The sequence below is a fragment of the Cetorhinus maximus genome, chromosome 14, assembly GCF_964194155.1.
Source record: "Cetorhinus maximus chromosome 14, sCetMax3.hap1.1, whole genome shotgun sequence".
Classification (NCBI taxonomy): domain Eukaryota; kingdom Metazoa; phylum Chordata; class Chondrichthyes; order Lamniformes; family Cetorhinidae; genus Cetorhinus; species Cetorhinus maximus.
Genome location: NC_135892.1, coordinates 104,798,234 through 104,814,398, shown reverse-complemented (window position 1 = coordinate 104,814,398; position 16,165 = coordinate 104,798,234). Strand labels below are relative to the sequence as shown.

The 16,165-nt window shown below is 50.6% G+C and overlaps 1 protein-coding gene across 1 annotated transcript in view; it reads left to right on the top strand.

The window, feature by feature from the left end:
* Positions 1–16,165, top strand: part of kif26ba (kinesin family member 26Ba) — a 314,639-nt gene that overhangs the window by 79,212 nt on the left and 219,262 nt on the right. The window contains exon 3 of the mRNA XM_078557402.1: positions 14,864–15,406. Coding sequence (XP_078413528.1) covers positions 14,864–15,406 — 543 coding nt within the window. The remainder of the gene's footprint in view (positions 1–14,863; positions 15,407–16,165) is intronic.

Genomic DNA, 16,165 nt, shown 5'->3' with positions numbered 1-16,165 from the left:
CCTCGCCCATCTCCCTGCTCCATCTCCCTATCTCCCCATTTCCTCCTCCTTTTCTCCCATCTCCCGTCGTCACCTGTGGAGAGAGAAACAGTTAACGTTTCAAGTCTGTATGACCCTTCTTCAGAGCTCTGAAGAAGGGTCAGATAGACTCGAAACATTAACTCTGTTTCTCTCTCTACAGATGCTGCTAAACCTGCTGAGTTTTTCCGGCATTTTCTGTTTTTGTTTCAGATTTCCAGCATCTACAGTATTTTGCATTTATCCCTTCTTTATCTCTCTCTCTCCATTTTCCACTCTTCCATGACCGCTCTCTCCTTCTCACCTCCCCCTACCGATCTCCCCCCTCTCCATTTCCTCTTCTCCACTCTATCTCCCATTTCTCCTTCTCTCCCAATTCTCCCACCCCATCTTCCATCTCTCCCTCTTTCCCATCTACCCTTCATCCTCTCCCCATGTCATCCCTCTCCCTCTTCCATCTCTCTCTCCCTCTTCCCATCTCCATCTCTCACTTCATCTGCCTCTTCTCTTGCACCATCTATCCATTCCCCACCACACTCAGCCATCCCAATCAGAACACTGCAGTTGAGATTTACTAAACATAATTTAGTTATAGGTGGTACGAGAGGCCCAACGGCAGAGCGATTAAAATCAGAGATACTCAAGAGGCCAGAATTAGAGGAGTGCAGATATCTCGGTGGGTTGTGAGGCTGGAGGAGATTACTGGGGAGGGCAAGGAGGGATTTGAAATCAATGCATTTCGTAATTTATTTGGGAGGGGGAGAGACAGGGAGAGAGAGAGAAAGGAGGTGAAAAGGGCGGGGTGAGAGACAAAGTGGCTCCTTCAGATCCCTCAGACTCTGGAATTTGCCTTCTCAACTAAATCTCCCCATAACTTCAGAAACGTCCTCAAAATCTATTCCTTAGACTATGCCTTCTGCCATCACCCTTACTTCTTCTGTCCAACTAACTTCCAACCCTTGCCTCTCCCCTCCACCCTCTCTCTGAAGCACCTTGAGATTTGGTGTTTGCACCAACATGTGAGTGATGGCTGTTTGAACATTTTGTACAGGCTGAAGGGTTGTTTGCTGTTGGCCGCTTGGGAGATGTGGGTACAATAGCCTGACAGTGGGAGGTGGATACAATTGCTCTTACTCCAGGAAGACTTGCTCACCGTTCCCATTGTTTCACATTCAGGGCTACTACAGCCAGTCGGGCATGGGGTCAGACAACTGTGATTAAATGTATAAAAACAAAAAACTACTGCGGATGCTCTTCTCCGCCGATGCTGCCAGACCTGCTGAGTTTTTCCAGGTAATTCTGTGATTAAATGTATTCCTGGAGGTTTCACCACATGACTTGCCCCCAGTCTCCAGCCATTAGTCGGTCAACACATCCATCCTTGTGACGCACTGCCTTCCTACGCCAAGTGGAAAGCAAAAATACTCATTACCCAACTAGATGATGCTTGACTATCAGCCAAATTACCTTTCCCCCCACCCCCGCCATTTTTAATATTTTTATATCTGGTGAGGAGAATGTTCAGAGAAAATGAAAAAAAATCTTTTTTAATGTCCCGATGATTTTTCTCCAGGGTTGCAAACAGCAGTGTCCTGGGGATTGGTCTTCAATTCCTGGAGACTCCAGGCCAATCCTGGAGGGTTGGCAACCCTGCTTACCATGTCTTCAGTTGCCAAGGCCCTGGCTTTGGAATACCTACCCTACACCTCTCTGCCACTCTACCCCTCTTTCCTCCTTTAAGATGCTCCTTAAGACTTACCTTTTTGACTGAGCTTTGGCTATCTGTCGTAACAGCGCCTTAATGTGGCTTGGTGTCATACTTAGTTCTATAATGCCTCTGTGAAGCACTCTGGGACATATTATTAAGTTAAAGGTGCTGGAGGTTGATGGTAGGAGGCACTTGGCTCTTGCAGTGCAACATTGAAAATTCTGTAGCTCCCCAGAACCTGCTCGCAGTGAGAGCGGAGTGCAGCTCACACCTAGCCCTCACTGTAGGCTAGAGGCCTATTATTTGCACAACACATAACGGCCCCTCACCTGGATTAGAATGATATCTTCCCTGCAAAACAGGAGAAGGCCATAAACCAGGCTCCTTATCTTCTTGTTAAACGAAATGAGTGTGTTTGGGGGAGGGGAGGAAGGGTTGAGCGGCAGCTAAACAGCACTGACCTAAAAGTAGAGGCCCTAAATCTGCTGTGATCATATGGCACCTTCTCCCCATGTCAGCCCCTTTAGCCTCCTGTGAATAACTCACTGTGGTGATGGCAGATTTAATCGCTCTGTTGTCCTTGTTCCATTTCAGCCTGGATGTTAAGGTTGGAGGTTCCTAAGGGAGTCCTCTGCAAGTTACTTAACACTAATTAACATGAACGCACATCGATCGATTCCCCACCCCTTCTCCATGCTCTCCCCTCCTGCCGCACAATTCTCCCACGCCACCGCTATTATGTAAGAAATGTTTGAATCTTTAATGAAAACAGAATGAAGTCATTCAAAACATTGAGGGTTGTGATTTACTAAACATAATTTAGTTATAGATGGTACGAGAGACCCGAGCACAGTGCTGCTCGCCAAGTAAAACTATTCCAAGACAGTTGGATCAGCAGAACATCGATAAAACCTGATATAATTTCTTTACCCGAATTGTTGCCCTCCAGTAGAATACGCTTCCCTACACTATGACAATAAATTCACTTCAGGAAATATGACTGTGAAGCGCTTTGGGACTTCCTAAGGTAATGCGAGATGCGATATTATTTTGTTCTACTGCCTGAGTGGGTAGTGATGCTGGCTGGGTTATTTGACTTGGATGAGTGGGGCTTGGGAGTTGGTGGGGTGGGAGTGGAGGTGAGGGCCATCAGGGCTGAAATTGACACTTGCCAACCACTCACTCACTTCCCGCTGTGTGGATGGCCCTGCATGGCCCTCTGGGAATCCTAACGGACTTTCCCCTCCCTGGCGCTGGGTTTGGGACAGGCCAGGAATATCTTCTCTTTACCCCATCAGCGAATAGACAAGACAACGCCAACATCCTCTCATCCCATCTCCCGTCCAGGTGTTCTCTGCATCGGTTTGAGCAGCTGTGAATGTGGAAAAGGTATCCATTTTCAAGCATGTTAGCTCTCACTTTCTGGGTAATAAGGTCGTGGTTTTTGAAGTCCCACTCCACAGACCTGGGAACCAAAATCTAGGCTGACACTCCCCAGTGCAGTACTGAGGGAGTGCTGCACTGTTGGAGGTGCCGTCTTTCAGATGGGACTCTTAGGCGGATGTAAAAGACACTAGTTTGAAACAGAGCAGCGGAGTCTTGGGCAGAACATAACTAGTCACTTCGATTAAGAATTTCAACTGGCCCAGACTCTGTGTGTATGAGCGTCGATTCCGATATCCTCGCATGCAGTAGCCGAAGCCTCCATCTTGATTGAGGGACTGATGCGGGAATAGCAATTCGCTCCCTTCCTCTCTCACTGGTCCCTCAGGCTCTCTAAAGATCTGATCACGAGACTGAAACACTGCTAAAATCAGATTCTTTGGCCATTACCACGCTGTTGTTTATGGGAGCTTGCTGTGCGCAAATTGGCTGCTGCCTTTTCTACATGACAACAGTGACTGCACTTCAGAAAGTGCATTAATTGGTTCTAAATGCATTTGGGATGTCCTGAGGCCATGAGAGGCGCTATAGAAATTCAGGCCTTTCTTTTCTACACGTTTAACGATAGTGCTCCCGTTCCTCATCACTGGACTATTGCAGGTAATCGGGATCAAGCCGGGGTTACCCATCAATGGGAAGTTCTGTTGAGCTGTTCAGTAAAAGCTGGGTTTTGTGTGAGGATTATGTATTGTGTGAGTGGTGTAGCAGGCCACCACACGACGTGACAATGTCTGTGGGCTTACATTAAAACTGTGATTGAAAATATATCAGCGTCAGATCCTTAGAGCCCGAGGAGCCAGCGAGGGAGGAAGGGAATTAATTGCTATTCCTACATTGGTCCCGCTGGTCAAGACGGAGGCTTTGGCTACCGCATGCGAGGATATCGGAGTTGACCCTCGTACACTCAGATTCTGGGCCAGTTGAAATTCTTAATCGGAGCGACCAGTTATGTTCTGACCTACTGAAATTCACTCTAACGCTGAGGAGGCAGAGGTTGAAGTGCAAGTGGGAGATTTATGTGATAGAGAGGCAGGCGTAGGACAATGCCTTTGACAGCTATCCTTTCAGATCACTCTAGTGACTGGCTGTCTGCTCTTGTCAGTTCAAATTTTGCAGAGCCCCTTTGAAGTGTCCTGGCTCCATCTAATGACTGTGAAATGTTAGCTGGAGTGTGCAGGTCAGAGCAGCGGCAGATCCTGAATCTGCTTTCACCACTTTGGGGTTATTTAAATTGAATAAATCTGCAGCTTCAGAATAAAGTGACAGCCAGACTGAGCCAGATTGTGGTAAAATCCCAACTAGCCCATAAAAGTTTTCCATCTCATCTAAAACTATGTCGCTCGTGTCCCAATCTTGCACCAGGTTCCACTCAATCACTCCCGCTGTGCTCACTGTTCCATTTTGGCTCTACCCCCTCCACCCAAACAGCTCAAATTATAATGTCTGCCGAAGGGCCATGAAGGCTCGAAACGTCAACTCTTTTCTTCTCCGCCGATGCTGCCAGACCTGCTGAGTTTTTCCAGGTAATTCTGTTTTTGTTTCAAATTTATAATTCTCATCTTTGTGTTCAAATCTCAGCATCAAGTCTCCCACCCTCCCCCGCTGCCCATCTCCACTATAACCTCCTCTAGCCCTAAACTCTCCGAGATCACTGTGATCCCCAAACTCTGATCTCCTGTGCACCCCGCGCCAATGCCTGTGATCCCACACCTTGAGGGTTGTGCAGCTATCTTAAGCCTGAACGTGCAGAATTCTCTCCCTCAACCTCTCCACCTCTCAATACCTTTTGCCTCCTTTAACCCTATCCTTTGACGTCCGCCCCGCAAACCTCTTTCCTTTGGCTCATTGTTATTTTTTTTGCCCGACAACGCTTTAGTGAAACCTTTTTCTATGTTAAAGATGACAGGGGAATGCAGGTGACTGTGAGGGAACCAACAGCCTTGGCCTACTCCCGCCCATATGCGACTCCAGTCCCACACCACAGGGGTGACCCTCAATGGCCCTTGTGGCAACGAGTGACGGAGGGTAAACACTGCCTTGCCAGCGTCTCTCACACCCTGACAGCTAAAAGTACAATTCTGCTGCCAAAGCTCTTGAATACGATGCATGTGCCTCCCAGATCAGCCCCTGGCCACTGGCCATGACTTTCCGTAGGAGTCTCGGGTGTCCTTGGACTTTATCTGCTTGTGTTTGAGAACCAGAATCGGTACTTCAGAGCCGGTTTAAGGGAACGATAAGGCACAAGAACCAGAAGAGATGTCAAACGTTCATCATCAGCACCCACAACTTGCGTTTGTGTGGCACCTTTAATGCAGAAAACATTCTAAGGAGCTTTACAGAGAGCACTCAGAGGATGAGGTGCAGTGCAGTGCCACGCCTCCCAAACCCATTGGCTTCGCCATCTAGAAGGACAAGGCATGTAGGCCCCTGGGGACCCCATCACTTCCAAACTCCTCCCCAATTCACCCACCATCCTGACTGGGACAAATGTTGCTGTCCCTGCATTGCCACAGGGTGAAAATCCTAGAACTCTCTCACTGACTGTGGGGTGCACTGACACCACGCGGACTGCACCGGTTCAAGAAGGCAGCTCACCACCACCTCCTCAGGGGGAAATTAGAGATGAGCAATGCTGTCCAAACCTCAGAAGTTAATACAGAACCATACAGCGTGGAAGTACACGAGAAATTGGAGCAGGAGTTAGATCATACGGCCTCTCAAGTCTGTTCCGCCATTTGATACGATCATGGCTGATCTTCTGCCTCGACCCCACATCCCTGGCCATATCCCTTGATTTCCTGACATACCAAAAATCTATCTACCTCAGCCTTGAATACACACTACGATCAGCCCTCTGGGCTAGACAATTCCAAAGATTCACAAGGCTCTGAATGAAGAAATTCCCCCTCATCTCAGTCCTAAAAGGTCGGCCCTTATTCTGAGACCATGCACCACTGTTCTAGGTTCCCCAGCTAGGGGAAACAACCTCTCAGTGTCTATCCTGTCAAACCCACTCTGCAGCTCTTTCCCCGGGGTTCTGCAAATATTCCCCTTTCAGGTATTTTTCTGAATCCCTTTTGAAAGTTACTATTGAATCTGCTTCCACCATCTGTTCAGGTGGATCTCAGTGGCCACAAAAGGGAATCTCCTCATCTCTCACTCTCTGGTTCTTTTGTCAGTTATCTTAAATGACTTAAAGGGCTAAAGTGGAGATGATGGCATAGTAGCAATATCATTAAACTAGTAATATAGAGACCTTGGCTTATGCTCCAGGAGCAAGAGTTCAAATCCCACCATGGCAACATGGGTAGAATTTAAATTCAATTAACAAAATCTAGAATTGAAAGCTAGTCTCAGTAATGGTGACCATCTGGTTCACTAGTGTTATTTTGGGAAGGAAATCTGCCATCCTTACTTACCTGGTCTGGCCTATGTGTGACTCCACACCCACAGCAATGTGGCTGACTCTTAACTGCCCTCTGAAATGTCCTAGCAAGCCACTCAGTTCAAGGGCAATTAGGGATGGGCGACAAATGCTGACCTTCCCAGCGATGCTCACATCCCATGAAAGAAGGAATAAAAAAGGCAACCTCCATGGGCATAAAGGCCTCTTCTGAGAGTGGCCTAGATGCACCTCTATTGGTAAAAGCTAAACAAGGCAAATCTGGCCAGTAACAGGGGCAGTGGAGCTGAGTTCAATTCGTCACTAAGGCAGACTCTCGGAATGTTAATTGCGTGTTTCTCGGGATCCAACAAGAGGAAAGGCTTATGCCACTTGAGGTAGGCCATGTGCGAAGGTAACATGTGACCCAGTGGTTGGCTGTCCTGGAAGCTGCCCCATTCCAGAATTCAGTCATTTATGATTGGAGATCCTGGGGGCAAATTTCAGCATCAATAATTAATGTCTCTTTATGCACCATTATACATGATGTCCATAGATCTTACGCTTTAATAATTAACACTTAAAAAATCAGAGCATCCATGCTACATAATCAATAATTAAAACTGGCTTCTTAGATACTTTTGTTTCCCGTGCCTCTGATGATCATGGCAGTCAATGAAGAACATCTGGTTCTCTTTCCACCATTGAGAATTGCTCAGCTAACTAAACAATTCTCAATCTGGCACTTGGCAAGTGGGTCATGGATGGTGTGGGTGCCTATGGGGATGAGGCGAGAGCAGCAGAGAGAGAGAGAGTGAGGGAGAGCAGGGCAGAGAGAGAGAGAGGTGAGACCAGGACAGAGAGAGAAGAACAGGAAGGAGAGAGCAGGATTGAAAGAGAGAGGGCAGGACAGAGAGAAAGGGAGAGCAGGAAAATGATTCAGTCTCTTTGACCTCTTGCCGATGATGACATGGTGGCTATAGAGCAGGGCTCCCAAACTGTGGGTTGTGACCCCCCAGCAGGGTCACGAGTTGAGATTTTGGGTCACGAGGTCTGAGGCAGTCTGAGCTCAGACTGAATCCTGACAGCTGCGAGGTCCCTTTAAACCCTCACTTTGTTTCTATTGGTGGGGGCGGCCTGACAGACAGGTCTTTGAGGCCTGATTGCTGCTACAAAAAAAAAATCCATGAAAAGGTATATGTTTGTTTTTTAAAAAAAATCGCTGCAACTCAAACACTTCCCACCACCGTCAACCTCGCTCCCCACCCCCAACCTCAGCCCAGCAGCTGAACCCCATGCCCCACTCACCAGCTGAAGGCCACCAGCCTACAACCCCCCCCCAACACTCAACAACTTCCGTACCTCCCTAATTTTCACACTGGGGGGGTCACGAGAAGTCTGGGGGCAGTGGGTGGGTTGGGTGGGGGGGTCATTAAAATGGGGTCACATCAAGAAAATCTTTGGGAAGCACTGCTATAGAAAAAGAAGGGACAGGTGAGCAGAGGGAGAGGGGACAGGTGAGCAGAAGGATAGGGGACAAGGGGGCAGAGGGAAAGGGGACTGGGGAGCAGAGGGAGAGGGGACTGGGGAGCAGAGGGAGAGGGGACTGGGGAGCAGAGGGAGAGGGGACTGGTGAGCAGAGGGAGAGGGGACTGGTGAGCAGAGGGAGAGGGGACTGGGGAGCAGAGGGAGAGGGGACTGGTGAGCAGAGGGAGAGGGGACTGGGGAGCAGAGGGAGAGGGGATTGGGGAGCAGAGGGAGAGGGGACTGGTGAGCAGAGGCAGAGGGGACTGGGGAGCAGAGGGAGAGGGACTGGGGAGCAGAGGGAGAGGGGATTGGTGAACAGAGGGAGACGGGACTGGTGAGCAGAGGGAGAGGGGATTGGTGAGCAGAGGGAGAGGGGACTGGGGAGCAGAGGGAGAGGGGACTGGGGAGCAGAGGGAGAGGGACTGGGGAGCAGAGGGAGAGGGACTGGGGAGCAGAGGGAGACGGGACTGGTGAGCAGAGGGAGAGGGGACTGGGGAGCAGAGGGAGACGGGACTGGTGAGCAGAGGGAGAGGGGACTGGGGAGCAGAGGGAGAGGGGACTGGGGAGCAGAGGGAGAGGGGACTGGGGAGCAGAGGGAGAGGGGACTGGGGAGCAGAGGGAGAGGGGACTGGTGAGCAGAGGGAAAGGGGACTGGGAAGCAGAGGGAAAGGGGACTGGGGAGCAGAGGGAGAGGGACTGGGGAGCAGAGGGAGAGGGGACTGGTGAGCAGAGGGAGAGGGGACTGGGGAGCAGAGGGAGAGGGGATTGGTGAGCAGAGGGAAAGGGGACTGGGGAGCAGAGGGAGAGGCGATTGGTGAGCAGAGGCAGAGGGGACCGGGGGGCAGAGGGAGAGGGGACTGGTGAGCAGAGGGAGAGGGGATTGGTGAGCAGAGGGAGAGGATACTGGGGAGCAGAGGGAGAGGGGTTCTGGGGAGCAGAGGGAGAGGGGACTGGGAGCAGAGGGAGAGGGACTTGTGAGCAGAGGGAGAGGGGACAGGTGAGCAGAGGGAGAGGGGATAGGTGAGCAGAGGGAGAGGGGACTGGTGAGCAGAGGGAGAGGGGACAGGTGAGCAGAGGGAGAGGGGACTGGTGAGCAGAATCAGAGGGGACTGGGGAGCAGAGGGAGAGGGGATTGGTGAGCAGAGGGAGAGGGGACTGGGGAGCAGAGGGAGAGGGACTGGCGAGCAGAGGGAGAGGGGACTGGGGAGCAGAGGGAGAGGGACTGGGGAGCAGAGGGAGAGGGGACTGGGGAGCAGAGGGAGAGGAGACTGGTGAGCAGAGGGAGAGGGGACTGGTGAGCAGAGGGAGAGGGGACTGGGGAGCAGAGGGAGAGGGGACTGATGAGCAGATGGCGCGGGGACTGGTGAGCAGAGGGAGAGGGGACTGGGGAGCAGAGGGAGAGGGGACTGGGGAGCAGAGGGAGAGGGGGCAGGTGAGCAGAGGGAGAGGGGACTGGGGAGCAGAGGGAGAGGGGACTGGGGAGCAGAGGGAGAGGGGACTGGTGAGCAGAGGGAGAGGGGACTGGGGATCAGAGGGAGATGGGACTGGTGAGCAGAGGGAGACGGGACTGGTGAGCAGATGGAGAGGGGACTGGGGAGCAGAGGGAGAGGGTACTGGGGAGCAGAGGGAGAGGGGACTGGTAAGCAGATGGAGAGGGGACTCGGGAGCAGAGGGAGAGGGGACTGGGGAGCAGAGGGAGAGGGGACTGGGGAGCAGAGGGAGACGGGACTGGTGAGCAGGGGGAGAGGGACTGGTGAGCAGAGGGAGAGGGGACTGGGGAGCAGATGGAGAGGGGACTGGTGAGTAGAGGGAGGGGGACTGGGGAGCAGAGGGAGGGGGACTGGGGAGCAGAGGGAGAGGGGACTGGTGAGCAGAGGGAGAGGGACTGGTGAGCAGAGTAGAGGAGGCTGGTGAGCAGAGGGAGAGGGGACTGGGGAGCAGAGGGAGAGGGGACTGGTGAGCAGAGGGAGACGGGACTGGTGAGCAGGGGGAGAGGGACTGGTGAGCAGAGGGAGAGGGGACTGGGGAGCAGATGGAGAGGGGACTGGTGAGTAGAGGGAGGGGGACTGGGGAGCAGAGGGAGGGGGACTGGGGAGCAGAGGGAGAGGGGACTGGTGAGCAGAGGGAGAGGGACTGGTGAGCAGAGTAGAGGAGGCTGGTGAGCAGAGGGAGAGGGGACTGGGGAGCAGAGGGAGAGGGGACTGGTGAGCAGAGGGAGAGGGACTGGTGAGCAGAGGGAGAGGAGGCTTGTGAGCAGAGGGAGAGGGGACTGGGGAGCAGAGGGAGAGGGACTGGTGAGCAGAGTAGAGGAGGCTGGTGAGCAGAGGGAGAGGGGACTGGTGAGCAGAGTGAGAGGGACTGGTGAGCAGAGGGAGAGGGGACTGGTGAGCAGATGGAGAGGGGACTGGTGAGCAGGGGGAGAGGAGGCTGGTGAGCAGAGGCAGAGGGGACTGGTGAGCAGAGGCTCTTATAGCTGAAGGGAAAAATGAACTACAGAGATGGGGAAAGCCTCATGTCTGATGCATGATAAAATTGTTCTCAGTACCTCTGGGCTAGGAAAGGGGATACATTGACCAAGGTTCTCTCTCCTGGTTGTTGTCCAGCAAAATCCCCACCCAAGCCCCCCCACAAACGCCCCCAACTCCCCACCCATGAAGTGAAACATGAAGACACCAGGTGAAGATCAGATCGGACTCACCTGTCCTCTCACCTCCTCTCTGACACCTCCAACCTCCACACACCAATTGTTATTGCTAACTGCCCAGAACAACTAATGAAAAATTGTCCGTTACGAGATTTAGCCAGGCCTCATGGAACCGTATTCCAGCAATAAGTCAAGACCTCTGGGAGGGGAGGAGAGTGCAAAATAACCGGGGAGAGGCAAACAAGATGGCCACCCATATTGTAGCCAAAGGGCCCATGGGTTGGCACTCATCATTGTGGTGTTCCTCTGGAGATGAGAAGAGCTTTAGCAGATAAAATCTTACTTGAAAAGAAAAGGACACATGTACAACCATTTCAAGTGTGTGTGTGTGTGTGATTGTGTGCTTGTGAGAGCGTGCATACCTATGTGTGCATGTGTTTGAATGTGCATAGTGACTTGGAAAAAAGGGGAAGCATGAAGGGTGGGGTAGACCTGGGGCTTGGGAGGTGATGTGGAAAAGTCTTGCATTTATTTAGTATCTTAACATATCCCAGAAACCCAAGGGATAGAGCGGGATTTTGGGACTGACTGGATTACTGTACAGAAAGCCAGCACTGATGTTCTCACGTGTGATGCGATAGTGAAGAAACACAAGGCAATGAGTGGGTTGTAAACCATGGGATTGTCACTAATCTTAATCTCGCTGCTTCTTGAACTGAGCTAAGATACTACCCAGAAACTCTCTAGTTCGGGTCACATCTCATGAACACAACTTCATTCATATAACACCTTTTAGTGCAATAAAATGAATCAAGACACCTTACAAGAGAGGTAATGAATAAAGATTTGATATGAAGCCGCACAAGGAGAGATTAGGCCAGATGATCAAAGAGGTAGGTTTTAAGGAATGTTTTAAAGGAGGAGAGAGAGGTGGGAAGGTATAGGGAGGGAATTCCAGAGCTTTAGGGCCAAGGCAACTGAAGGCATGGCTGCCAATAGTATAATGATGAAATTGGGGATGTTCAGGAGGCCAGAATTGGCAGAGTACAGAGATCTAGGGGTGGTTTTAGGGCTGCAGGCGATAACCAAGACAGGGAGGGACGAGGCCTTGGAGGGATTTGAAAAGAAAGAATGGGAATTTTAAAATCGAGGTCAGTGAATGCAGAGGCTGGGGCAATGGGACTTTGAATTAGGACACGGGGCAGTAGAATTTTGACTGAACTGAAACTTTCAAACAGCTAAAAAAAACGTGTGGATATCATTGGGTCACAATCAGCAGAGATGAACAGCTGATAGCTGGGGTTTGGAATTGCCAACTCCGGTTGGACAGATTCCTGGAGGCTTTATCATCATGACCTCCACCTGCCCCACCCACGCACTCCCGCCATTGGCTGACCGATGTGTCCATCCTGAAGATGCGCCACAATTCCCACTCCAATCCGAAGGCGAATAGCTTCTTCATTTCTCCTGTTCAGTTCACTGTCCTTTTCCCATATACTTTTTAAAAACAACTGTTAAAAGTGTTTAAAGAAATAAAAATAAAAGTATTGTGGTTTAATTTAAAAAAAACCCCACAATTCTCCTGAACTCAGTGGCCTGGAGATAAGCCTGGTGACTCCAAACCAACCCTGGAGGGTTGGTAGCCCAGCCTGGTTGCGGGTGGAGTATGCGGTTTACAGCCCTCACTGCTGAGAGCGGAGGTGAGGGTTGTGAGTCTTTCCCTTTCAGTAAATGGGTTCCAGGTGGTTGGGTCTGTGAAAGAGTTAGTTAGAGGCCCAGCCACCATAAAGTAGTAGCAATTTACATTGATAGCTGGACCATTTGTATTCCAAATGAGCAGCTTGGTCTCATTTGCAGAAACCCCTAATTGTCTGGATTCATAAGGGCCTCACAGCGACAGTCTTTCAGAGTTCCTGACCTCCTGGGCTATAATGAAAGAGGTGCTGGCACCCAGATCACCATTCTGTCTTTATTTAAATTTGATTCCTCTGATGTGGGCGTCACTGGCAAGGCCGACATTTAATGTCCATCCCCCTAACTGCCCTGAGGAAGGTTGCGATTGGGCCTCTTTTTGAACCACTGAATGGGACTTTCTTTTTAATGCAACCTATGGCTTGCTCGGGCCAGAACTGAGCACTGTTAGGAGTCAAAGTTTGGGGCAAGTATTTAATGAAGGCGATGGGGGTCTCACCCGCCGGTGAGAGCCCCATGCCAACTCCTTTCGGGAAGGTCCGCCGAATTAAGTGCCAATCAAGCACCTAACTGGGCAGAGGTGGGTCTTCACCAAGACCAAGGATCCCCGGGGCAGAAATCCCAGCCTCTCCAGAGCTGCCGGCCAGTCAGTCAGGCCGCTGTGCATTGCTCAGCAGCGCTATTGGGAGAGCGGTGGCTCCTAGCAGGAATGCACCCACCCGAGGCCCAGGATGGACCCAGGCCACGGGTGAGTGGCGGTGGGATGGGGGTCAAGGGGGAGAAGGGTTGGTTGGTAGCAAGGACAGGAAGATGGCTCTCAGCAGGCCCCCTCCCCTCCACTTTCAGATGCCGGGTCCCTCGATCAGGCACCCGCCCTGTGGAAGCCTGCAGCATCGCTGACTGGATTTGCTTTGCAGTCTTACCACATGACGAGTCCCTGGTCTGTTGCTTGATTAGTGCTAGCGGTGGCGGGATGAGGCCCTTAAGTGGGGATCAATTACCGACTTAAGGGCCTCAAGTGGTGGCTGGGCGGAAACTGCGCCCCAGACTAATCGGGTTGGAGGCAGGAAGGCGGCAGGGTCCCTACCTGCCACCCTCGTGTCTGATTAAATCCCCCCCCCCACGACACCAAACTCGCCTATTAAATTCCACCCCTGGTGTTGGATGGAGTTGCGTTCAGAATCACAGAATCAAAAAGCACCAAGGAGACCATTTGGCCCTTCGTACCCATGCCGGCTCTTTGAAAGAGTCGCACTTTCCCGGCTCTTTCGCCATAGCCCTGAAAATTTCTGCCCTTCAAATGTCTACCTAGTTCTCCTTTGAAGTTACTGTTGAATCTGCTTCAACAACCCTTTCAGAGAGTGTATTCCAGATCACAATAACACGCTGGATAAAGAACACACAAGCCAGATCATGTAAGGACGACAGGTTTTCTGCCCTAAAGGGCAATAGCGAACTAGTTGGATTTGTAGAGCAATTGGACAGATTCAGGGCCAGTTCTGCCGATGCTTTTACTAGGTTTGCCCAGATTCGTAAAACTGAAAAACCAGTTATGCAATTTGCTGTTTATTGCTGGAAAAGGAGACATGTTGAAGCTTTTCATCTTGCACTCATCAGGACACCGCAAGAATACTAACATAAGGGGAAACAACAATTTATACTGTATGTGAAGAGAGTGCTGATAGGTTGGCAAGTGGACTCTGATTGGTAGACGTTGCCATAGAGAATGCACCAGTGAGGTGCAATTTGTGTATATGTTCTTTCTGTCTGGAAAGAACAGGGCCCTATGTATTAATATGTTTAGCTTCCATATTAATACACAGGGCCCTGTTCTTTGTAGACAGAAAGAAAATGTACACACATTGTGGTTGTTTCAGCTAAACAAAATAAGTGACAGCCATTCGCTGACTCATTCCTCAGAGCAATGTCTTGACCAATCAGGCGCAAGCTGCTTGGTTTAAATTTCAAGCAATGCTTGGTAGTTATCTTTCAGTCACCATCACTGGTGCATTCTCCTTGGCAATGCCACTTGCCAACCAATCAGCACTCTCTTCACATACAGTATAAATTGTTGTTTTCCCCTTATGTTGGTATTCTTGCGATGTGTCCTGATGAGTGCAAGATGAAAAACTTCGACATGTCTCTTTTTTCAGCAATACTCAAGTTCTGTACTACCACTCAACTATTAGTTTGCTCTTTGTGGGAGCTTGCTGTGTGTAAATTGGCTGGCATGTTACTACAGCGACGAGACTTCATTCAGCCACTTCATTGGCTATGAAAAGCTTTGGGATGTCCTGAGGTAATAAAAGGTGCTATCGAAATACTGATTCTTTGTTGGTTGTTGAACACTGGAAACTAGATGTAAGTTTCCCTGATGAAAAATGATTGGAACTTGTAGTGGTAACTCGCTCCCTCCCTTCATGTAATGACTCCTTCTTTTTGTTCACAGGACCCGGCTTTCTCTGCTCTGATCCACGACAAACTGCAGGTGCCCAACACCACCCGCAAAGCCTGGAATGAACGCGACAACAGGTGTGATATCTGTGCAACCCACCTCAACCAGCTGAAGCAGGAGGCCATCCAGATGGTGCAGACACTGGAGCAAGCAGCCACCTTGGAGCAGTACGACCCATTGCCAGGCTCGCCACCGCCCCTCTCTAACATCCCCTCACTGGTGGGCTCGCGCAACATTGGCAGCCTACAGGCGTCCCGGGACTGGGCCTTCGTCCCAGCAGCCTATGCTGCCACCACCACATACGCTGGCTTCCTGACCAACAAGCATGCGGGCAAGCCCAACTCGCTGGGCATCGTCGGTGGCGCAGAGAAGAAGGGGGCCCCCTCCGGGCATCCAGTCACCAAGGCCGGGCTGCAGATGGCCACTAGCCCTAGCAATGGCAACATCCTGAGCTCAGTTGCCATCCAGGCCCACCAGTACCTGGAAGGAACATGGTCTGTGTCCAGGACGAATGGCGTGACGCTCTATCCATACCCAGTAAGTGTTTATAAGGCAAGTGCATTGCGCGCACACACACACAAATACACACACACACACACAAACACACACACACACAAATATACACACACACACAAATATACACACACAAAAACACACACACACACAAATATACACACACACAAAAACACACACACACACAAATACACACGCGCACAAATTCAAATGCACACACACACAAACAAAAATACACACACACACGCAAATACAAATACACACACACGCACACACAAATACACACAAACACAAGTACACACACACACACAAGTACACACACATACGCACAAATACGAACGCGCACACACACAAATACGCACACACATACACACACAGGCACAGACACACATGCAGACACATACACATAGACACAGACACACACAGACACAAATACATACACACAAATTAACATGCACACACACAAATACATACACACACACAAATACACACACAGATACACATGCAGACACACACACACACACAGACTCATACAGACATGTACCCAGACACACACACACAGATTCATACAGACATGTACCCAGACACACACAGACACACACACACGCACAAGACACAAACACAGGCACACACACACATGCAGACACATATGTACACACAGACACACACACACACAAAAATAGACATGCATAAATACACACCACACACGCAAATGCACAAATACGCATACACACAAACACACACCCACGCACATGCACACACAAACACAAATATACACACACA